General features: G+C 37.9%; 1 protein-coding gene across 5 annotated transcripts in view; it reads left to right on the top strand.

Annotated features, from left to right (window-relative positions):
- The window catches only part of GAK (cyclin G associated kinase), a 79,775-nt gene that overhangs the window by 2,850 nt on the left and 53,395 nt on the right, over positions 1 to 23,530 (top strand). For 3 of the 5 annotated variants that reach the window (XM_075136521.1, XM_075136520.1, XM_075136518.1), the window contains exons 2-7: positions 10,369 to 10,430; positions 11,868 to 11,927; positions 13,831 to 13,945; positions 14,371 to 14,513; positions 17,665 to 17,790; positions 18,930 to 19,019. In XM_075136521.1, coding sequence (XP_074992622.1) covers positions 10,369 to 10,430; positions 11,868 to 11,927; positions 13,831 to 13,945; positions 14,371 to 14,513; positions 17,665 to 17,790; positions 18,930 to 19,019 — 596 coding nt within the window. Of the gene's footprint in view, positions 1 to 10,368; positions 10,431 to 11,443; positions 11,672 to 11,867; positions 11,928 to 13,830; positions 13,946 to 14,370; positions 14,514 to 17,664; positions 17,791 to 18,929; positions 19,020 to 23,530 lie in introns of all 5 variants that reach the window. The other 2 variants (XM_075136522.1, XM_075136523.1) reach the window with 2 other exon arrangements.

Raw genomic sequence — 23,530 nt, 5'->3', positions numbered from 1 at the left:
CCCCGTGAAGGGTAGGACCAGACTAACTGAAAATGTGGTGTGCTGCTACAGGAAGCTGAGAGCAACCTGGGGGGGACGGGGTGGTGATGATCTGTAGCACTGATACTACCTCCAAATGCATGAACAGACTAAGCGTGTCACAGGATGGACTGAGTGCTCCTGGAACACTGTCTCCTGTATTTTGTACCTGGGCATTTCAGTAGCTCGCTATAGTTAAGAAATTTTAGAGGAAACAGGTTGGGGCCTTTACATTTAATCCCCCTTCGTATGATGCTGGGCTTCAGCAGGTGTCGTGGTTCTTCTGGGTCTTCCAGTTAAGTGCATAGACCCCCCCCCAGTTCTTCTTAAGTAAAATAGTCATTGATTGCATATCTAATTAGTAAATATTAGTAAATGTAACTATCTCACAGTCTTCCATGACAGAGGGCATTCTCTTGCCAGTCTGAGTATTGTGTATGTGTCTCCATCACATCATGGGCGTCAGCTCTCCCCAGGGCGTCTGCATACATGTAGTCCAACTACATGTGATAAGAGTTCTCCAAATGCTTACTAATACGTTTGATTTTTATAGGGTTAGGTGAGGTTGTCTTAAACTTAAGCTTAAACTCTGCCAGATCCCTTGGTGTTCATGTGAACAGTGTATGCATTTTTCTGTTGACTTTTTGCTTCTTTAGTTGACATCCTGGAGTGTCCTTCCCCTTTGTTCAGGAATGTCAGGATTCCTGTATCAATCTGTACCAGATAGTGGAGGGACTGAGATGGTCCTTATTGATTCAATGATCGATGTAGCCTGCACATTTGACCTTGGGTGAGAGTGGGGAGAGCAGGTGACCACAGCAGGCTGAGCAGTAGTTTTCAGAAATTTCTTGTTTCTTGCTCCCAAAAGCTGCCATATTTGCACAGTCACACAACCTTGCAAATTTGTTTTTCAAATGCTAGACACTACTGGCTTTCATTTTTGCTTGTGTTGGACAAAGTGTCTCTTCTCATAGACCTTATGTTTGTTTACCTGCTAATGGTGACACTTAAAGATGATGGATGAGTAAATATGGGAAATTTCTTGATCTCCACCTATACTGTAGAAGGAATAGAACCTGGTTACTGGGCTGTCAGAGTATTCATTGAGAGACTGCCGATGCCAAAGATGGTCAATGAATTTCAGAAACTCATTCCTCAATTCTGTCTAGAAATGATACTCCAGTGAGAAGGTAAACTGATAAGAGAATAGCATGTTCTGTGGCATGTGCTGTCAAATTCCAAAATGACAAAGAAAGTTGAATTTTTTGAGAATTGTAAATTGTGCAGTCGCAATAGCTTTGGTAGCTAGCTAATTGAAGAGAGAGCCTGTTTGCTGTATGCTGAATGAACATTTAATAAAATATTGCTACCTTTTAGAGCACAAATGAAAGGCAGGATGATGATATGATAGCTAAATAAGATATTGACAAAACTGCTTATGTGCTTAAAAATTATTCAGTCTTTAAATATAATCATATTCTTCCTTGAATGTTTCCATTGAGCATTTTTTGTAAAAGCAGATAGCTGGTGTATTGATGGGGTAGCAGAAACAGTTACAGCAGTTCATAAGTTATTTCATATCTCATGTTGACAAAGTAAAAATAGAATATATGAAAACAGAGAACCTCTGTTCTAGTGATCCTTCTATGAAAATAGAGAACTTAATCTTTATGGTGATCCATGGAACAAAACCTGATACTTTTCAATCTCTTGTAAGGTTGAAAGGATAAAGGGATCTTCTGCAAGTTTTATGTTATGTGTTTGGTTAGATTAGGTAATGTTTTTAAGGGTTGTTAGTGTGTTAAAAATCAGTTGACAACTTCACTAGTGGTTCCTACTGCCGCTCAATGCATAATGCAATATCCCTACAAATACTCCACTGCCAGTAAGTGAGACTTTAATTTGCTTCTTGGGTACTGCTGTTGAGGTTTGTAGGTTGAGTAGTAAACATGAAATTATTAGTAAGTGTCCTATTTTAGCTTTATTAGATTTTCTAGACCAGAGATCATATTAACAGAAAAATAATCTTTAAAAAGTTTTGAATATTTCTCTCCTGGTAAGTTGTTAAGTGGGATAAATCAGGTAGAAATATTCCTCTGTAAGTCCTTTAAATTACTTATTTTGAAACACTTTGTATTTGAGTTATTCTGTTTCGTGATATCTGTGCTAAAGGTAATTGCATCAAGAAAATCACTTTGTGCCATAATTACTGTTTAAAATTATAGTTTTCATCTTTCTCAACAATTAATTCAACTGCAGACTGATTAACTTTTGAATATGCTATGGTTTTCTTTTTAATTCTTGAGTATGTAATTTCTGTTCTATATAGTATAGGCTAAGTCTTTGATTTTATGTGAAATGAGGCAGTGGTATCTTGGTTCAACTTAAAGAATTTATATAAAACAACTCAGGGCCTTGTTAGTGGAAGGCAGTGATGGCGTGGAATGAGGAACACTTATCCTTCAGAGTATATTGAGAAATGTGCTGCCTGCTTATGTATTGTAATTGTAATGTGTTTGAAACTTGTTTGTGTTACTGCTTTAGCCAGGTACTCTTTGGTCTGACAAATATGCAGCAAAAGCTGAGAGTAAGTGATGAAATTAGTGTCTCAATGTGTGTGAGGTTCTCCTGTAGAAGAATCAGGGAGTTGATATCCTCAAGTGAACAGTCGAAAGTGGAGATTTTGCTATTCATGTTAATACCCTAATGAGCAGATGATTATGGGGTGTTTGCTGGCTCTTCAAATATTGGTGGTATCTCATGAAACACATTGAGTTCTTATTGCTGATTTATGTATGGGATAGCTGAGAGAAGTTCAAGAAAATGCTTTTCAGACAGTGCAGAGGTAGTAGACAAAGCAGTGGAACTTCCATGCCATTCCAGCATCACTTTCCTTGAGACTTTGGATAAATTACAAGTTTATAATACAGTTGGAGTCCATTTAGTCTTGTTTTTTCTTCCAGATAATGGGTTCTCCTTCTCACTACATTGTTTTAGTTGTCCTTGTCCCTCGGTTTAGAAAGAACCACTCTGAAAATAGACATGGATTTTTCTTCTTCCTGTGGAGGGTAGGACTGTGACTTCCAGTTCCGGCACCATCACATCTTTAAGCCTTTTTGATATGGGTTAATGTTAATACTAGCCCTTTATTATTTCTCCGCAGAGAATGTTCCTCTCAATACAACAGTATTTTGCAAATAAGACAAAATAAATCGTTCTTGTGATGTGCCACTTCGCCCAATTGTGCTGGGAATGAAGTTCCAATGGTTAAGATAGATTTTCTGTATGCTGAAAAAAGCCAGGGGAAGTCAGGATTGAGATATATGGAAGGAAATTCCCTGAAATTTCACGGTTTTTCTTAAAATATATCTGCGTTAAATAAAGAAATATTACTTATGGTTCCTCTTTGCTTAACTACCCATGTACACTTCACAACTTTCCAATGCTTTTATCGCTGGTTTTACATATGAGGCTGAACAATTGACAACAAACCAGGTGTATGATTGTGTAAAAAGCAGGGAAGAAACAAGTTCTGTAGCACACATTTAACAACCATTCTTCATGTGTATTGATTTCTTATGCTTCCTTTAAGCAACAAGCATGGGAAAAAGAGTAAGACCACAGAAGAGGAGGAACGTGGTGACAAAAAATATGCGTTACTCAAACTGTTTGATCTGAGTCTAAAATTTTCACCATGAAGAAAGAAGCACTCCTTAGTCAGAAACATAACAGTAGGCTACAGACTTTATTTTTTTCGGAGTTTAAAAAGCTGTCAGGATTGAAGCCATGTAGGTGACTGCTATAAGCTGCATTCTGACAAAGTGAAAATTGTGTCTGTCATTAAAGTATCAAAAAAATTCTGCTTTAGACTTCAAGGCTCCTTCAATATTTTGAATGTGAACAGGCAGTATTACAGTTTACCAAGCTTAGAGATACATTTTTATGGTCTCTGCAATTCCTGGATTCACAGGATGGTGATAATGTAGTTAAATGCTGATTTTTGGATGGATATAATTCATAAAACTCTGGGCAGCAGAGGCACAAGGAACACTTAACAGTCAAGTTTCTGTGAACGTTGTTAGTTTGATTTGCTGACAGATGTTTGGAGTTACTATGAAGGGAGGAGAGCTCACATCAAGTCTAAGAAGTTGCAACAGCCTGTGATGTAAAGGATGAACTGACAATTACTCTGCAAACCATGTGCGAGGCAGACTTCTCAGAAGTGGGGAAAAAAAGATGACAATCTCTAAACAAGAACCGAAGCATCCTGACCTAGCAGCTTTCCAGTTTATGTTCCCTTTACTGTAGGTGTAGAGAAGTTATTAAACATGAGGCAGAACAGTGCTGTTTTTTTAAAGCCGGTGTTTCTCAGGTATAGCAGTTCCTGCTTGCAGGGGAGCTCTCAAAGTTTCAAGGTGTTCTACCTCGCCACTTCTCAAGGTTATGGGGAAAAGTCCAGATCTTTGAGTTTGAGCCATGCTTGATTTTTGAGGTAGTTTCATCTTGTTATTAGGACTTGGCGGTTGACACAAATGTGTGACTGGACTTCAAAAAATATGCTTATCAATGCTTGGCAACAGTGACAGAGCATCCTTTCTGTTTTAAGTAAGGATGTTGCTTGTGCTCTGGTGGAAAAGCATCTGTCAGCTTTCAAGTAAAATGCACTGTAACTTTTAGTCTAGGCTAGAATTACAGTGTTTCAATTAAGTTATAATTGAAACATGAGCTACTCAAAATTGGTATGGGAACAAATTTGGTCAGTATTTGGGAGGGGAGCGGAGAAGTCATATCAAGTAGTTATAAACAGGAAGTTATTCACACCATTCACACCTTTCTCATGACTAGTTAAGTGTGTAATGAAACAATGCATTACAGTAGCAAGCAGTTTTATGTTGTGGTTGATGTCCCTATTGTGATGCTTCGCTAGCTGACAAGTAGAAAAACTGTCATTTCACTGAAATGGTTTGTCTGAAAAAATCAGTGAAGATGGAAAAAACAGGGACAAGATTAAAAAGAAGAACAGTTTTAAATCCAATTTGATTTATAGTGCAGTGAACTTATTTGATATTATGTGATGCCTAGGTTTAACTTGAGGGAGAAGGGAAATCTCTTGGTTGGAAAAGAAGGGGTCTTCTAATCTTTGTAAGTGGATGATGAAGTACTGACAGGAACAATGCCCGTGGGCTGTGGTGGTGTAAGGATGAGTGTAGAGTGCTCACTATTAAAGCAAATGAGGTGGGGTTACTTCCTAATGTAAAGGAAGTCATCAGACAGTCTCAGTGTGGGCTGGGAAGGTGAGGCTGGTAAGCTTTGTGCTCTAGCATGTTTCTCTGGGTCTGCTATGGGGCAAGACTGATTCCAAGACTGACTGTTGTACTTCGGCTACTAGGTTTTCATGAGTTGGTGTGGTGCTCTATAGTGAACCTCTCATGTGTACGTTTGTGTCTATAGAAAAGAAAGAAAACCAGTTTTCTTCTGCCTTAATTTCTGTTGCAGAAAATAATAATCTGAGACCATTTTTGAGAGCTTGGGCTGTGTTCTGAAAATGAGACTGTGAAATACTTCAGCAGTGAAAAACTTGTCTCTCAGGGCAAGAGCTTGGATGGGTATTTACATATATACACACTAGTAACCTGCATGGGGAAATACTAAGATGATTTTGCTGATATGAAAAGCCTCAGAAAACTGACTTAAAACCACTTACAGATATTTACATGGGTGGAAATAATAAGTGAAAACACCCCAAATAGAACTACATTCTTTCTACACCCCTGGGAAAGAAACCAAAGCAGTCCTTCTGCTCTTAACTTTCATTTCCTCATTTGCCTCAGTTGGGACTACTATATAGGTGTTTGTTCATACAGGTATGTTAATGTAGGGGTGTGATCCTTGACTGACATGGCTGTGTTGACTGAAATCCTTGGTGTGGTTATAGTTACACAGATGAAACTGTGGGGGTTTTTTTCATATTTGCAAGTTATATTGCAAACTACGTTGGTCAGAGGGCCTGGAGTAAACTGTTATGGGAAAGAAGAAGTTTTGCCAGTAAAGTTGTCCCTATTCGGGGTATATTAAAACTCTTTTAATAGACTAGCTCTACAAGGAAGCCAGCATCAAACCCTAAACAAAACTGCTTTTAATAATGAAGCAGTAGGACTAATTTTGCCTTTTGTGAAAGAATTGTTTTCACTAATAATAGATGGTTTTAGGAAAAAAGTAAATTAAAAGTACCTTCACAACTTACTGTACCTCCTTTGGTATCCCAGAAAATCCATAGATTTAAAATTGGTATCAGGTGTATGCTGCAGTAGTAGTGAACCAATCACCACCTCGAATGAGCAGTGTTGTATGGAACTGAACTGTGTTCAGGTGAAACAATGAAATGACAGAATGAGGAACTTACTCAGAACTGATGTTTTGACAGGGGCATAGCTGTAAAGGATGAGATTAGAGGCCATAGCAATGAAATTCTCTATAAAATGGGTGCAGTGAAGTAGGAATTTAACCAGGCATGATATCACTGGCTTTTGTTTGGAGTTCTGAAAAGTTTAATGAACTTAACTCTGTTTAGCATTTCAGTACTTGATTTTAAGGTACAATTGCTGAAGTAAAAGTGCATCTTTTAAGCTACTTGTGTACTCTCAAGCTATCACTGTTTTAATGAATTTTCTCCCTTCAGCTTACTATTCTAATACCTCTGTATAAATTGTGAGATCCTACTGCATCACTATTGCTAGGAGCTTTGGTAAGCCATGCCACCATTGAAATGGCCTTAAAGACAACTCTCTTCATTACTTTTCCTTTTGTTAACCCATGCTGTGAAAATGTAGTAATTAAACCAAGTATTTTGCTGATACACAAGTTGAGTCTGGCTAGCTTTAAATTTGACCTCAGCAAGATCTTAGCTTGGACACTTTGTATGCAGATTTTGCCGGATTTCCAGATAAGGTTAATGATGCTTCATTTAAAGTCAAATAGCTGTGCTTTAAACTAAGCAGAGCTTGTATTAACTTCTGTTGATAAGAAGAATTTATCATTTTTAAATGGCTTACATTGCTCAAAATGTTCACTTGCATTGCTAGTCCAAAACAAACATTTATGATTTTCAATGAGTATTGAAACTTAAAACCAGTATATATTTTGAAGTAGTTATGAAGCAAAATATAAAATTTCTTTAGATCCCTAGCTAGCAATTAAGAGGATTGAAATAATTTTTTTGATTGGAAATGAGATTCACTTAAATTCAGCAAAAATTACTTAAACTTCAGAAACCTTTCGGAGGTGGTTGTAACATTGTGATTCTGAGTGTTAAAAAAACAGGCTTTTCCACCAAGAAATGAACTTGTGTAGTTTTCATAAATTTCTAGTTTTAGGCATGAATTTCAAGATTATTTGCGAACTGAGAGAGAAAATTTCAGGGCAACTGTGAAGCTGCCTAGAGTTTTGGGAGGGCTGTATGATGATCAGCACTTCCATGAAGATTTGAAATATATCTTTTTTGAAGACTTACTATAATCTTTTTCTAGTTGGATAAACTAATTCCTCCTTTTAATCCTTTGTACTCAGTGTCAACAGAATTAAGCTTAGTGATAATGTGCAGGTTGAGTCTATATTGTAAGCATTTCTTATGTTGGAGGCACAGTTTGTAGGAAAGCTTATCAGACCAGTTGAAATAGTTGGAGAGGTAGCATGGCTTCTAGGGGCCTTCTTCAGAGTTTGGATCAGCTTGGTTATTCGTCAGATATATGTTTAAAAGTGGTGGATTGAATTGATTTGATGAGTTAATTCTGATGCATAGGTGCTTTCACCTGTGTAATTTCCAGGAGGGCATTTGATGCATTTGCATGAAGCATAGTTATATTTTGGAGTGTGTGTATGTAGCTCTGTGGACGTTAGTATTCATAGAGGTGCTAGCAAGATGTCTGCTTGAAATGCAGGGTACACTTGCTGCATTCCAGCCCTGGTAGAACCCTTAGCAGTGTGGACAGCTGAGCTAAGCTTGCAGATTAACCATTCCGTAATCTGGGGTGCCTCTGTCACCATTTTGCTCTTGAGTGCCTTCCAGAAAATTAACTCTGCGGTGATTTTGTGTACTAGAAATTTGTGCTGACCTGAAGCCCCTAATTTTGTAAATTGAAGCATGTATTTTCAAGATGCAGCTTGCAGTGTTATTAGAATAAAATCAAAGAAATATTTATCAAGATGAATGTAAAGACTTTCTTCTGTAGAGCCAGCAGCACTTTCACTGTGTAGAAGGTCTGTGGGATCTGTGTAGGACAGAGACATACAGGCAGTAGCTCTGTGGTACAGTGACTGGTGTACACTGGTATAGAGGCTTGCAACTCTCTGGGACAGTGGGCTCTGAAACCTAGGGCATGCCTCTGGATGTGAGTAAGGAACTGGTTGGGAAGAGCAGTCAAAAACTGTGGTTGCCCAGCTTCAGTGGAAGGATGACTCACAGATTATCTTGCTTGTTTCACGAGGTCTATGAAATCTGTAAACAATAGTCATATTGTCAGCATTGTCCAGAACCATGTTTTTCTTGCATATGATCTCATTCAGAAAGGAGCAAAGTGTCTTCAGGTAATACTCTAAGATGGTGGGAAATATGGACTTCGTTCTGTCTCCAGCCCCTGTCCCATCAGTGCCCAAAAAAGCTGATTGTAATTGCTGGTCAGAACACTTGCACTGGGGGCTTTAGAAAAGCTAAGGGAACTTCCTATTATGGGAAGTACTGAACCTGATTTTACAGAATGAATCAAAGTAAATAGGTAAGCACAATGCATGCGTGAGTAATGTGTGGTGGGACTGAACTCGCTGTCTGTCATCTTCTTGTCGATGTTCTCATTGATACTTCAACTTTTACATGGCGCACTAGTTACTCTCTTTTGCTTGTTGTCCCTGCAACTGGGTTCTTGGTTTTGCTGGTTTTGTGTATAGTTCCCCTTTGGATACCAAAAGCAAAGGCAATATCCAGGAGCCTGTCATTTATTCGTTTCATGTTGTGGATGCTACTGGCAAAGTAACAAGATGTGTGGGCAGCACCATTCAGGAGTCTTGGAGAACACTGTGATAGTCAATTGCCATGCAAAACTTTTGAGAGCACTTCTTGAAAAGCCTTGTATTTGATTGAATTGCAGAAAGCAAATACTGTGTTCACTTCAGCCTCATGTTAGTATTCCTTATCCGCAGGGAAGGTATTGGGTACTAATGTGACTATACTGATTTGGATCCTGCATCTTTTAAAAAAAAGTGCCTTGTCAACTTGTTTCTTATGTGTGGTGGTTCATTCTTTAGTTATCCTATTCTCTTAGCCTTTTTGACGAGTAAAATTTTGTAGTTCACTGACATCTTCTGTGCTTATTCTCCCAATTATTGCTAGAGAGAACATTGCTATGTAGTTCAATGAAAATTGAATTTATATTAAAGGAATAGAAAGGCCAATCATTGAAGTTTGTCACTTTGGCTGTTACTCTACTAGAGATACTCTGCAGTAGATGCAGAGCATATATGCAACCACACTTGTTGGTGTAACCACAAGGACAACATTCCCAGAAGAAATGGAAGTGGTACCAGGATCTTTAAAATGGGAGTAGAACTGTACAAATATGTTCTTTTAGCAATTGAGGAAACTTAGCAGACCTGTAACTTCTTAGTCTTTTTTACTTTTTAGAAATTTGCACAGTGTTCTTCAGTAAATTGGTAGTGTTTGGTGAAATGGATATTTTGACAAAAGGAGTTGGAAGGAAAATAATGTTGTATGGAATGACAAATTGTGATTTAGTAACAGCATCACGCTTATTGGAAGTGTGCACTTCAGTGCTTGAAAACGCTTTCCACTTTTAATATGAAGCCTGAAGCATGGCAATTATCCTAGAAGTACGAGGAGGTGTATATTTAACATTTTATCTCCCTCGGTTATTGCTATTTTTATAGGAAGCCTAACAGTGTAAAACTAAGAAGTAGTTTGTTTAAAATCATTAGGTAATATTGGCTGTGCTGAATCTTGGTTTTATAAGGACCTGTATTAAAAAAAAAAAAAATTGCTTCATAGGAGATCTGCATATGCTAACAAAGAATCTGAATCTGAATCTGCATAGACTAACAAAATGCAGATGCAGGAAAGTAACGAAGTCAGTGTGTTTCTGGCATGTGTAAAAGAGGGAAGAGAATATTTTAGTTCTTGTATGCAGGTGACCCTGGCATAGTCCTGGCAAGCCACTGAAAAATATGTATACTACTTACAGTCAGAAAAGCATCTAAATTCATGTATTAGCTCTGTTAGGCTAAAAAGAATGATTTATCTGAATGCTGAAATTAAAACTGACTTAATGTGCCTTCTTCTTGTAGGTGGTTTTGCTTTTGTCTATGAAGCTCAAGATCTTGGAAGTGGCAAAGATTATGCTTTAAAGGTAAAATTAATTTACTTCACTACAGGTTTACAAGGTCTGTCTTTTTGCTTGGTGCCTTAGCATGACAGTTAATTCTTGATGTATACCACTGAAGAAGTCATTTGGAAAAATGCAGAATGATGAAGTGGTGTTTGTAGCACACTGTACCTGTATTTAGAACAGTCATTCCTCTTAGGACCCTGTGCTTTACATTTAGATGCCAAAGATGGGAGTTGCTCTATTAGGTACTACTGCTGTTTTGTTTTCATTTAGTCTAGAAATTAATGACCCTGCTCCAAGCATTTTGTTGCATGGGTAAAAAGAATCTCTCCTACTTACCTGAAGTGGGGTACAGGAATATTTTCACTCGTCAGAAGCAGATTTAGCCTACTGGTTAGCCTACCTTTGTACTTCCAGAGTAAGTTTCATAAATACTAAAAATAATGCTCCACACTTTGACTCACTGATCAAACATTCAGCCTGGCACTTTTCAGAGACACTCCTCTGGATTCTTGTTTTCTGAAGGCTTATAATCATGTAACAGCTGAAAAACTGAAGTATTATGGAAAGGACAATAAAGTGAAGTCATTTACTTTGTCATATTTTGCTGCAAAAAAAATCGTGTCACTTGTGTTCACCACAAAATGGCTTCATTTTTGGAGTAGAGGTATTCTGTGCCTGTATCAGTGCGAAGACATCTATCTTGGAGAGAAAGTGATAGTAGTATGAGAGGTGGGAGAGGTAAGATGGCATTACACCACCTGTAATTGCTTGGTCTGGTGTTTTTTTCTTTTCATACCACATCCTGCAGTAACAAAACGTGACCAAATCCATACAGTGTGTGTGTTCAAAATGTCACCTAGAAGTAGCCCCACTTAAAAATAAGGTAAAAGGTGAACCATTACTGTACTTCCTCTGTTTTGTAAAACTGGTACTTTTGTAGCAAATGCTCAGATTGCTTCTAGTCAAATGTTGACTCCAAATCCAAGTGATATTAGAAATAGTAATGTTTGATTTTGCTGTTGATTACTCAGGTACCATTGAAAAAGTTGGGCTGCATAATTTGGAGAAGTTTTAGTTGCAGTGGTTCAAGGTTGTTCCTAAAGATTTGAGGTGGAAGATGAATCTTTCCTTCTCAGTGCACAATGATGCGGTAGCCAGGAGACTTCAGTGTTTCATACAACAGAAAACCGTCAGAGCAGTTACTTTACGAGTGTCAAAGGTTACAACTGCTCAGTTATCACTAAACCTGAAGAGTGCAGGTATCTGGGAAACTGTGTGCCATATTTATGGCAGTATGTCCAAATGTAAAATAAGTGCGCTTTGTTTACTGTCCCATCACAGTTCCTTAGGTTTTTGACTGTAGCTTATCATTTGTGTTCTGGAAAAAAAATCTATGCCCTGTTTTTCTCTAAGTTTTAATAACTATAGCTTCTCAATTATTCTGTTTTCTGACAGCGATTGTTGTCTAATGAAGAAGAAAAGAACAAAGCCATCATTCAGGAGGTTTGTTTTATGGTATCCTTTACTGGAACATATTTTAATGTTTCTATTTAATTGCCTGATAGCAAACATTTCTGAGAAATGGAGGACTGCTCTACAGATTCAGCTTTTTCCATGCCATACACTGCTTAAAAGGACTGACATTCTGAGGAAGGTCTGGGTTCGTGGTCTGTCGTGAATCTGGCACCAACATCCAGCAAGTTCAGTTCGCCAAAAATTGCAAGAATTTAAAAGTTTGTGCAGATAACTTTTGTAGCTAGTGTAGACTTTGTCATGTACGTAGTCTAGCAAGAAGTAAAATTCTTATTTAGGCTTTCTTGCAGTCCTGTGACTATGGTCAGGAGACCTTTTGACTATTCAGATGGTACTTAAGTCTTAAGTAGACTTCCCTCACATGCACTGGATTTATTGCCTTTTTGAATAAACACTTTGCATTTACTCTCAATGTTTCTTAATTTGTGCCTCAGGTGTGATGTTGAATATTAAGGAAGGAATTTCAGTAGAATACATGCATCAGAAACAAGAAGCAGATGTTTCTCAGTGTCATTGTTGTCCTTTTCATCTTCAGTGATGTTAGATGGTAGGGTATAATGTAATATCAGAGTGTTTTCAGTCCTTGGCGTTAGTAAACTCCGTATTTGTTCCCCAGCATCTGCTCTAAGACCCTCCGTTTGTGAGTCAGTGAGTAGCTGTGGTATGCTGTTGTTTTGTTTACCACCCTGAGTATTTAGCTTCATTTTGAGTTACCAGGCAAAACCACTGATCTTATTTTAAGCTACTCAAATATTTCTTTTTATGATTACTGAAACGTTTGGCAAAAGCTTACACTAAACACAGTTCACTAGAAGTACATTTGCAGAGAACGGACTATACCATAGGACTATACATTTTCTAGCTACTCTGACTACATCTTGCCAGAAGTAAGGAACTGAATGTTCTTTGAATGTTTTTTCACAGCTCAGACTCATTAAAACATATGCACAACATGAACAAAGGTTAACGGTTGCTAACTTTCCTTTCACAGATCTAACTGTGAAATGAAATTAATTCCTGCAGGTCTGAGTAAAAGGTTATGAAGAGATGAGTAAGATGTAAAATAGTACTTCGGATTCATTCTAATTTGGGGGGGTCCAACTTGCCCTTTTTTATGGCTTTGTTGTACTTACGATGTCTTTGCTGTTTTGTTTTCAGACTTGATGAATGCATCTTGTAAATAGTGTGTGTTTGTCTTGTAGGCATGAGTCTTAGTATATGACCAAGGTGATGCACATCAGGGACAACGGAAACAAGCATAATGCAATGTAGCTTCCAGGAGTTGAGATCACTTACATGTTACTTCCCTTTACATAGTTCAAAAATGATACTTTGAATTTTTGAACTGGAAGTGAAACATGACAAAGATTTTAGGGGAGGATAAGTTCCTCGGTCTTTTAGAGCTTTTATTTGTTTTGAACTTTATTTTAATTACTTAAAATTAAAACATAACATACTTAATACTTGCTTTGGAAAGGCAGTTGTTAATACAATAGCCCTTTCTTGATCAGCTAGCTAGAGAAACAGCTGATAATTAAAAGGTCTCTCTGGTACTTGTGCTAATGCCATTGTGAAAAGACAAAAAGAAGTAACTAGGCCTGTTACGAGGTCCACTTTCCTTTCCTCAGAGCCTTAATCACAAGGATTTTTAAAAATATTTTATTTTGACTTTTTATTACATTATCTTCACTGGCTTCCCTTGAAGTCTGTTGGTTTTTTTTTTCAGCTGAGGCATGGATTTCCCTGTTCTGCTTAATATTTTAATTGCAGCTGTAATGCTGTCTGTGGTTTTAAGCTAACATTTCAAACGAGATGTCTGTGAACTGCTGTATACAATAGTATTGATAAACTTGACAGTCATCTTCCTTGACCGTGTTATCTCCAGAAAAAACTTTCAGGTCATCCCAACATTGTCCAGTTCTGCTCTGCTGCATCTATAGGAAAAGAAGAATCAGACACGGGACAGGGAGAGTTTCTTCTGCTTACAGAGCTGTGTAAAGGTAAACTTTATTTCTTTTCCTAGCAGTGCATGTTTTGCACAGGTTGCTTCACAGCTTAGAAGCTTTGAAAGCCTCTTAAAGATAACATAGTTCAGTAGAGCTAGAGCTCAACCTCATCTTTTATAGGATAAGGATCATGTTCTTTGAGACTAGAGTTCAACCTCGTCTTAAATATGGGATAATCATTAAGTTCTTTGTGTTTGAGACTAGTCAGAGGAAGGAAGAGGAGGAATAGTTCCTTAAAGCACCATTTCCTTTGGCACTGCAGTCAGTGTGGATTTGCTGTTTTCAGAACATCCATCTAATAGTACAACTCAAGATTGTAAATCTTCCTTGATGAGAAAAGTGTTTGTCTATTCATGCCAAGCTTTCAGAATTTATGGTGTTCTGTGTGTGCTTATGTGAATTTCTCTGATATCCTGCAGGACAGCTAGTGGAATTCTTAAAGAAAGTGGAATCCAAAGCACCTATCTCCTGTGACACAGTTTTGAAGATCTTTTATCAGACCTGCAGAGCAGTGCAGCATATGCATAAACAGAAGCCTCCTATTATCCATAGAGATTTAAAGGTATGTTACAATGTTTAAATAAAGACTGAATTTTTAAGCAGCAAAGGAGCCTGTTGGGCTGAATCAGTGTTAAGGCTGTTGATCAAATACAGTGGACACCCTTGAGCGTAGTGCATACATGTATTGCCTTGCCAAGGCTGCTGGATGTTAGCGAAGGTCATCACTGAAATACTTGCATCTCTTCAAACAACATCTTTTCCTTGTGCTTGTGGTGTTAGTACTGCTTCTACTCTATCTGAACAAACTGACAGAAAAGTAGTATATCATGGTTTGCTGATTAAGTTAGTCTTTAAGTAGTTTGCTTTTGATAAAATAACCAGTTATGACTTGTGAGTTGCAGTTTTGGGGTGAGCAGGTTTTCTAAATAGAAGAGGTGAAGCTTTGAAAGAGAAGAAAAGGTAATGTTGGATTGTCTGTGAAAGACTCTGTAGCCTTTGAGAATGTGTAGTAAGCTGTTCTAGAACTAACAACTTGCATTGCATTTTAGAGCTTGTTTTTAACTTGAATTTTAAAATTTGGTGGGCATAATTCATGATAGATTTTGTTTCTTCATTCTGTTAGCCTTTACCAAGATGCTGTGAGGTTATGCTGTAGAAAGTGTTGTCCCCTTAGAAACTTTGGAGATTTGAAAGGACTGCATCTGTATTTGAATTTTGTATTTTGAAGGCGGGGGTTCACCTTTACATGTATGCTATACCTCAGATGAAGGAGCCCTAATCATCAGTGAGATTCTGCTGTACTACAAATACATTTGAACCTAGTGGAAGGAGGTGGTCTTCGTAAACATAAACAAAATAAGAGAAAAGATTATTATTCTTGAAACAGTGTCTGACTTTCACACATACGTTTGTTTCCTGCTTGATCAGCTGAATATAAAAAAAGGAAAGCTTGTTCATGCTTAATTAAGCATGTACTCGATTACTTAGAGGAAAGAAAAATGAAACCACTTTTTAAAAGTAAATGTGTGCTAAGTGTTTTCACATTGTGTTGAAAGCTTTGATGTTAGGCACTAGTATAGCCCCTTAATATAAAAATAGATGATGGAGCACTCCTTTTTTCCTTTTCCGCAGCACCATTGAGCAGGCTTCTAGGTCATGTCAAAGAAATTTTAACCAAGGTGGCATAGTTCTTGGCGTTACTTTCTAGAATAAAATCTTTTATTCTTCTCTGAAATTTCTATACACCAGCCCCTAAAAAAGCTTGTAGAAAAGGTGCTTCTCTTCTCTGAAAAAGGGGTAAAAAGCTATTTACAAATAAAGATACAATTTCTTATATAGCCAGCTCCATAGAATTTGAGCTAATGCTGTAATTCAAAGTCTGTTTTTTCTTGTCAAGTAATGTAAGTTCCTGGCAGAGATAAAATATGGAAAAAGGCAGGTATTCGGTTTCATGTTGGTTTTACGTTACAGGGGCTGCAAAGCAAGATTAAATGATAGTTGTGCTGCAATAGGCGGAGACCTTACTACAGTCAGGAGCCAAATAGGGATCATTTAACTGTGCCACCCTTTCCAGAAGGCTGAACTTAGGTCAGCAGCATAAAAAACTGTAGGTCAAAGTTTTGAGCCAACCTCAAATGAGACCTGAGATGCTAGTGTAGCTTTTGGGGAGGGGTGCAGCGAGGGGGAAGTCCTAACAGATTTTTCTTGACTAAAAGTATAAGGACTCATGAACTTCTACAGTGCAGCTTAAAAAGAAGTTCACCTTCATAGTGGTGGCTGTTTCTGTCCTCATGTGGTTTCCTTCTCTTGCTTGTCTGTGTAGTGCATTCTTTGTTCCTGAATCCCTTTGGATGAAGTTTGCACTTACAATGTGTGTGTACAGCACACTGAGAAACCAGGTAGTTAGAGCTGTAAAAATTCTAAGCTAATCGGAGGGCGATTTGTAGAATATCAGAACTTCTCTGGTATTTTAATTGTCTGAAGTTGATCTTTTCAGGATTTTCCATGCAGCGCACAGCTAGTCTGCATAATATAGGTCACAGAGCTTGTTAAAATCTGAATAATCTGCTGGAACGTTTTACATTATTGGCAACCCTTAACAAAGCACAACAAACAGAACATGTGTGCACAGAAGCTTGATTTCTGGTCTTACTGTGACCATTTTTAGTGTATAAATTTAATTTGATGTTGAATGGCCACCGCTCTTATTGTACATGGAGATAAGCAAAGGTTATCCAACAGAGAAGGGAGCTCAGATTGCTCATTGAGATTGATACTCTAACCAGAGAACTCATTAACAGAGCTTATGTCTTCCTGCAGGGTAGTAAAAATTAATTTTATGGTGGACAAAGTTGGAAGGGGCGTGTGTAAGGGAGGCTAGTAGGATGTTCCGAAAACTGAGGTTTTTACAGAAGGAAGTCCAGAGATGATGTGGTTTCAAAGGGAAAGAGAAGACAAACCCAGTTATCTGAAGTGTGGTGGTGTAATGTTACTGGTATGCCTCTTTTACACCTTTTCCTGACTTCATACAGAGATACAAATTTTCTTTTTCAGCCCTTTTGTGGTTATGACCCCACAATACTTCTGCCCAATACCCACTTTTCCCCTCCCCCTAAGTTTCTTCCTCATTTCACATAGCAATCCAGGAAGGCTGGATTTTATGAAGTAGGAAAAGGGAGGGATGATGATTAACTATTCAGGCAGCACATAGTCCTCAAATAGCTGGTTTCTGTCTCTGCACAGGGTCACGGCTGCCTCTTTCTGCATATCTCCCAGCAGCCTTTTTCTCTACTAGTACCTTCCTATTTTGTGTCTACAGCAGTCCTAACCTCTACTCCACTGCAATTAAGCTAACGGAGTGTTCAGTTTTATACATGAAAACATTTGGATTCCAAGATACTGCTTCTGCAGGTGGTCCTCTGAAAAACTGGCCTCTTCTTAGGCACTAATGAAATGATTCTTTTTCCTGGGGTTTATTTCCTGCTCTCTTGAATGTTTCCTGCTCATAGTATTTTCAGTTCTTCCTTTTAAAAATTGGCTGTATTGCCACCATATACATCTACAGTACTGTCTGAAACCTTTGTGCTCCTGTAAACAACATTCTGGGCTAAAGTGAGTATTTTTTTATATATGCACAAGTGAGTTGATGTTTAAAAGCATGTGTGTTAGTGTACAGAAAAAAAAGACGTCTATTTTTCTACCTCTTTTTGAAGGTGGAAAACTTGCTTATTAGTAACCAAGGGACTATTAAACTTTGTGACTTCGGTAGTGCTACAACTATAGCTTACTATCCTGACTACAACTGGTCTGCACAGAAGAGAGCACTGGTTGAAGAAGAGGTGAGACTATTTTAATGTGATTAATCTTAATATCAAGAGTGGATTTATTTAACTGTTATTGTTAGTATGATATTGATTCATGGGACTTGTAAGACAACTGAAGATTGTTGCAGTTGTAATGTTGCTCTTAAAGCTTTGGTTTTGAAGAGTTCAAACACTGTCTGCAGTTATAATCATAGCTTGTGTTCTGTAGCTGCATATAAAAACACTGCTTCAACTTGTCCATTCTGCAATCCATCGTGAAAGTAGAAGTGATTACTAGAGCTTTTTCTAATTGCACTCTTAACAGGAAGTAAAAAATTGGTTATGCTGAAGGGATTCCCACCTTCTCATCTGTTTTTCTCAGTTGAATGATATATAAAGAAGTGGCAGGTCTACTCAGCAGAATTTGAATAGGCAGTATTGCAGTGCCTCTAGGACTACAGTGACAGTATTAAGCATGCAGTGTGCATTTGTTCTTAGTGTAGTTGAGAGTAATGCTGGTAAATCTAATGTAATATATCAAGTGGACTCAGACTTCTAAGTATGGAGAAATACAGTGACACTTAAAATTCATGTGTGCAACTTCTGATATCATGAGTGTCTGTAAACTATCCCTGTTTTGAAATTCAGCATCCTTGGAGAGCAATCCATTGGTTTCTAGAGAAGAAAAGATGATGTTGTACCACTGTCTTGTATAGTCTATGCAAAAAGATAGTAGAAAAGTCTCTTCAGGGATCCTTGTGGACATAGCTTAAATTTTTGGATGTGTCTGCACTGTCATTAAGTGTGATGAGGAAGTGAGAAATACACACTGGAGCATGAATTCACTTCTTGGTTTATTGTTGATTTTCTGTATTTGTGTCCATATCCCTTTTTGTGTCATGTAGAACAGTCATTTTACTTTACATGCTTTGCAGTTTGGAAGGACTCTTGAATATCACCATGTTACTCATTTGAGTACTGCTGACTTTATCAGGCCTCATATCAAAGCTGTTGTGACTGTTGCAGGATTCAGTTGATGGCTTCTGCCTTGACAACTGTTTCTGAAATTAACTTTCAAAGTGAGAATGCTATCCATTGTACACGGAGGGCTGTTTCCTTGGTTGAATGCCATTACAGCTTATTATTCAAGTTTCAAAAAATTCTGTCTTCTGCAGATCACAAGGAATACAACGCCAATGTACAGGACACCAGAAATGATAGACTTGTATTCAAATTTTCCAATTGGTGAAAAACAGGACATTTGGGTAAGAAATTTTTCTCTTGCTGTATCATAGCTGCTTATGTCATAGTGAAACTGATTGTGCAGTCTTCATGTTAATTTGTTAATTAAATAAATAAAAGCACCAAAATAAACATAGGATAGACTGTCTTATGTCAAAATAAACTTAAATAGTATGAACTGTGTATCTAAATATTAAAAGAATGAGATGTAGTATTTGAGATTTTCTCCCAGGTCTAGCTTGACTGCGAGGGGCGATGCTGAACTTCTTTGACATTCAGTAGAACTGTTGCCTGGGCGGAGCTTGCCACCATAGAGCCACAATACTTACAGTTCTTAGATTCAAATTCTTGCCTTTCATGCTCTGCCATGCATGTAAACCTGGGACAGCCTATTGCGGGGTTCAAAATGGTTACGTCTAGGTATTGCATCTAGATAAAATACTGACAGATAGCAAGGACAAGAATGATGTAGAGATCATTCATGCTTTGTATAGAAAGGATGATAAACTATTAACATTCACTGAAAAATCTGTAGCCAGAATTAAAGGTACATATTAAATCCTCAGTTGTACCTTTTTCAGTTGTGTAATACTGTAATAGTACTGAGGTAGGGCCAGTGACTTTGTGCTTAGGGACTTAATTTATTGCATGTTTTTTACAGAGGCAGGTGTCAAACAGTTCAGCTGTTATCTGTATTGGCAGTGTGTGGAAAGACAAATTGAGAAAATGTAATACTGGTGCTTTAAAAGTTTTTATTTGGAATCTCAGAACTTCATTCAATTTCTTAAATTTGTTACAAGGGATTGCAGAAACTCTTACTCAGCTTCTACAGCTGTTAGCGATTTTCTTCTGGCATGTGAAGAAATACCAAGAAAAATACATTTTTCTGACCGTTTGGTCACTTCACATGAGTTAAATACTGGCAGTCTGAGCCAAGATTACACCCAGTTAAACACAAAGCTAGAAATGCATTTAACAAAAGCCTCACTCAAAAGGTTAGTTGTAATTTATTTTTTTGTTTAGAATAACTCTGTATCTGTTAGTATTAACATGGTGGTTGTCTTCTGCTGTGTCTTTGGAAGACCTGTTCCATTTACCATGCCTTCATTAGCACATGTTTTTTCCTTTATTTTCTGGGTTTAGTGAAAACATGCAAAGTATTTGGCAATAGAATATGGCACTGTCTCAGGAAGCATAACTGATCTTGTAGTTTGTGGTAAGGATAAACAAAACAGTTTTCCCAAGAAAGCATATAGGGTGAGTAATACCCATGGTTGCGGTCTGTGTGCTTATCACTGTGTGAGCTTAAAAGTATAAAGGACATAGAAATGTGTTACTTAGAACAGCAGCATAGATGAAACGTTATCAACCACACAGACTCCACAATGGGAATGTGATTAGATATTTATTGTAAGATCAGAAGTTCTTAGGCTTGGCCAACTGCTTTTGCACATGTCCTACCTAAGTCTAGAGATCTTCAGAAAATAAACACTAAACCCAAATACCTTTAGTTCCTTTTTTCCTGAATTAATGTGATTTCCTGAACTGAAGTTCAACTGAATTCCACTGAAATAACAGGCTTTGCCTTGTCATAAAGATTTTTCTCCATTTAAATTATCTTTGGCTTGGAAAGCCCTTCATACACTCCCACTCATAAATTTCTGAAAAAGCTGAAGAGGGTGCTTTGGAATATGTTTAAGGAGCAAAATTTCAAAGTTGGATTCTCTTCACCAATACCTGGTAAAAAATTCTTCTAGTCAGTGTAAGACATCTTGCAGGTTTTAATTCTGCGTGAGCTGAATGATCTCTTTAGATTTCACGTAGTTTAATTCTATTCAGAAAATACTTCGGTGTAATATCTGTGTGTCATCCTGCAGAACTGTAGAACTTTTCATTATTTTAAGTGTACTGCTTATTGCCTGAAGCTGGTCAGTGGAAAAATAGCAGCATTTTGATTTGTTTCAAACAATTACTCCCCCAGACCCCAAACACTACCACAACCCCTGAAAAACCCCGCTGTCCCTTAAGAAGGGGTTAAATTAGCTGCTGGAAAAGGCCCAGCAGCAGATCAAAAAGTTACTCCTAGTTATTTTTGGTCACTTTGTCATGCTGCTTTTTCACCTGCTGGCAAGTGAGTGCTCAGGCTGACACAGGCAGCTTCTGTAGAGGGACTGTCTGCAGCTTTGGGGCAACACCTTGGGGAAATGGGCTCTTCTGTTAAATGTATCGATGCTGGGACTATGTGGATGGTGTTGGCTTTGAGGAACTGCCTTGCTGCAACTGGAACTGGCTTTTAGCCAAATTGAATCACAATTGGTGTTTAAAATTTTCAGAATATCACTGTTACAATCCTAAATTACAGATAAAGCAGAGAGAATGAAAAACATTCTCTAGCAATTAAAGCAAAGATCAAATCTAAGTGGTCTCTTCATTTCCTGTGTGTTCAGCTGATTGCCTTTGTGCTTTTCTCCCCCGTGTGGCTGTGGATGCTGTCTTCTCATGTGCATGGTGTCTTGGACTGCACAGGGAATAGTTTTGTTCCTCCAATTAAATTATGATCTGCCTTACCTGCAGGCATTTCTGTGGCAGCGTAGGTGGCATTTCCTGTACTCTCCTGCTGGATTAATTAATTATGATGCTTCAGTGTATACATTATGGAGAGCTTTTTATCAACAGACTGACAAAAAATGTACTTGCTATACAATAATACAGAATTAATGTATGCAGTTTATTTCTGGCCCTGGATTGAGAGACTTAGTAAGTGTTTTGGAGTAACTATATCTCAAACCTTTGAGATTTTAATAACATTCAAATCTTTGAAACTGTTCTTGGGATAAATTGACAACCGAGGACAGTTGGAGACAGTGCATGCAGAGGACTGGAGGCAATGAGCAGATTTCTTAGCTAATGTCTTCACTGGCTTGTTTTATTTGTGGGGGCTATAAAAGTCCATATGCTGAAGCAACTAAGCTGGAATTTAGAAGAAACTTTGAGGAGGAATTTTCCACTCTGTTGTGCAAACACTTTCTTGGAGATGTTGGATGTTTTATTATCAAACTTCTATGGACCAGGTGGAACATGGTTCTATTACAATAGCATAACTCTGCCAGTATATTTCATATGATAACTTACATGAGAATATATGTATCAACTTCCATTTACTTAAGGAACAGCTGAAATTATCCTAACTAATATGTAACACCTGGACTATTCAGAGATTAGAATTCAAAACTGACTTCTGGCTTTGGAGGTTGTTGCCTTGTCAGGTTGCACAGGTCTCAATTTTGGGCACACCAAAGAATTTGAAAGTTCTCAGGATGTGGTAGTCCTAGTTTTCTGATTTTTGAGGCTTGAATGAACCTGTCTGAAAATGATCTTAAATTTTATTTTTTATAAAACTTGAATAGCCTTCTGATTGTAGGAAATAAAGGGACCCTCATCTTATTTTCTTCAAACCTTTATCACAACAAACATTTTAGAGATAATGTTGTGTCCCCCTAGTGTCATTTAAACAAATTTATTAACACTGAAGTGCTTAACTAGCTGGTGCATTGTGTAACAGGATGTGTCTGAGTTAGAAATACAAAAGACCAAATTCTGTCCCTACAAATAAAATTAGTCTCTTTGAAGCACAGGGTGAAGATATGAAATAAAACTTCTGAGCCTTTTTGTAAGAAAAATCCTGTTCTTGTACGTGTTCAGGAGAAATCCCTGAACCTGAAGGCTTCCATGAAAGGGAAAAAACCCCACAAACCTATTTAGTAGCAGTATTGCAGCTTGGAGCTCTCTAACTGACATGCCAAACAAATTAGTGTTTCACTAAGTGTTCTGTCCTCAGAGAAACATCAAAACTAATTGTTTCTAAAGGAGTGTCTTCACACTGGTCTCTAAAGCACTGGGAACATACAGAGTTGCATCACTCAGCAGTTGACGATTAAAACCTGCGATTTGCAAGCAGTATTAGGAAGCTTAATCAATTTCATAGTCTAAAATTCTGCTTTAAGTATCATTGCCTGAATTAAAGACAGCATAAACAAGAACAACTAGCCAATGGGTTCATGAATCAGAAAATTTGTATTTATAGACTTTTTTCATTCTGTGATAAGTTTCACAAAAAGAAGATGGGTGCTGCAGAGCTCCTTTTGTCCTCAGCTGTGGGAACCTTCCAGCTTCTTGTGGGACCATGATGATATCTGAGATAAGGTGTAGAGGTACAAGATAAGGTGTTTCTTCATCCTTGGGTCAATATTCTTGTATAAAGTTGCAACACTCCTTTGAGTGGTGGAGGAGGAAGAAGACAGAAGTGTGCCATGATCTGCTCATGTCCCTGTCCAGGGCTGCAGCTGTCAAAGACAAAACCACCAACTGAAGCAGCCATGCTCTGTTGCTGCTGCCTCCCTGCCTGGGGCCCTCCCAGCCTCACACCAAGGTTGTCCATTCCATGCCTCCCTGATGGCCAGGAGACACCCATCCTGGGCCAAAAATGCTAGCCGCCACCAGCATTTTGCCCACTGACATCGCCACTGCGTCACTA

This window comes from Calonectris borealis, chromosome Z (genome assembly GCF_964195595.1).
Source record: "Calonectris borealis chromosome Z, bCalBor7.hap1.2, whole genome shotgun sequence".
Classification (NCBI taxonomy): Eukaryota; Metazoa; Chordata; class Aves; order Procellariiformes; family Procellariidae; genus Calonectris; species Calonectris borealis.
Note: the sequence above shows the minus strand (reverse complement) of the source record. Positions and strands in the feature narration are given on the sequence as shown.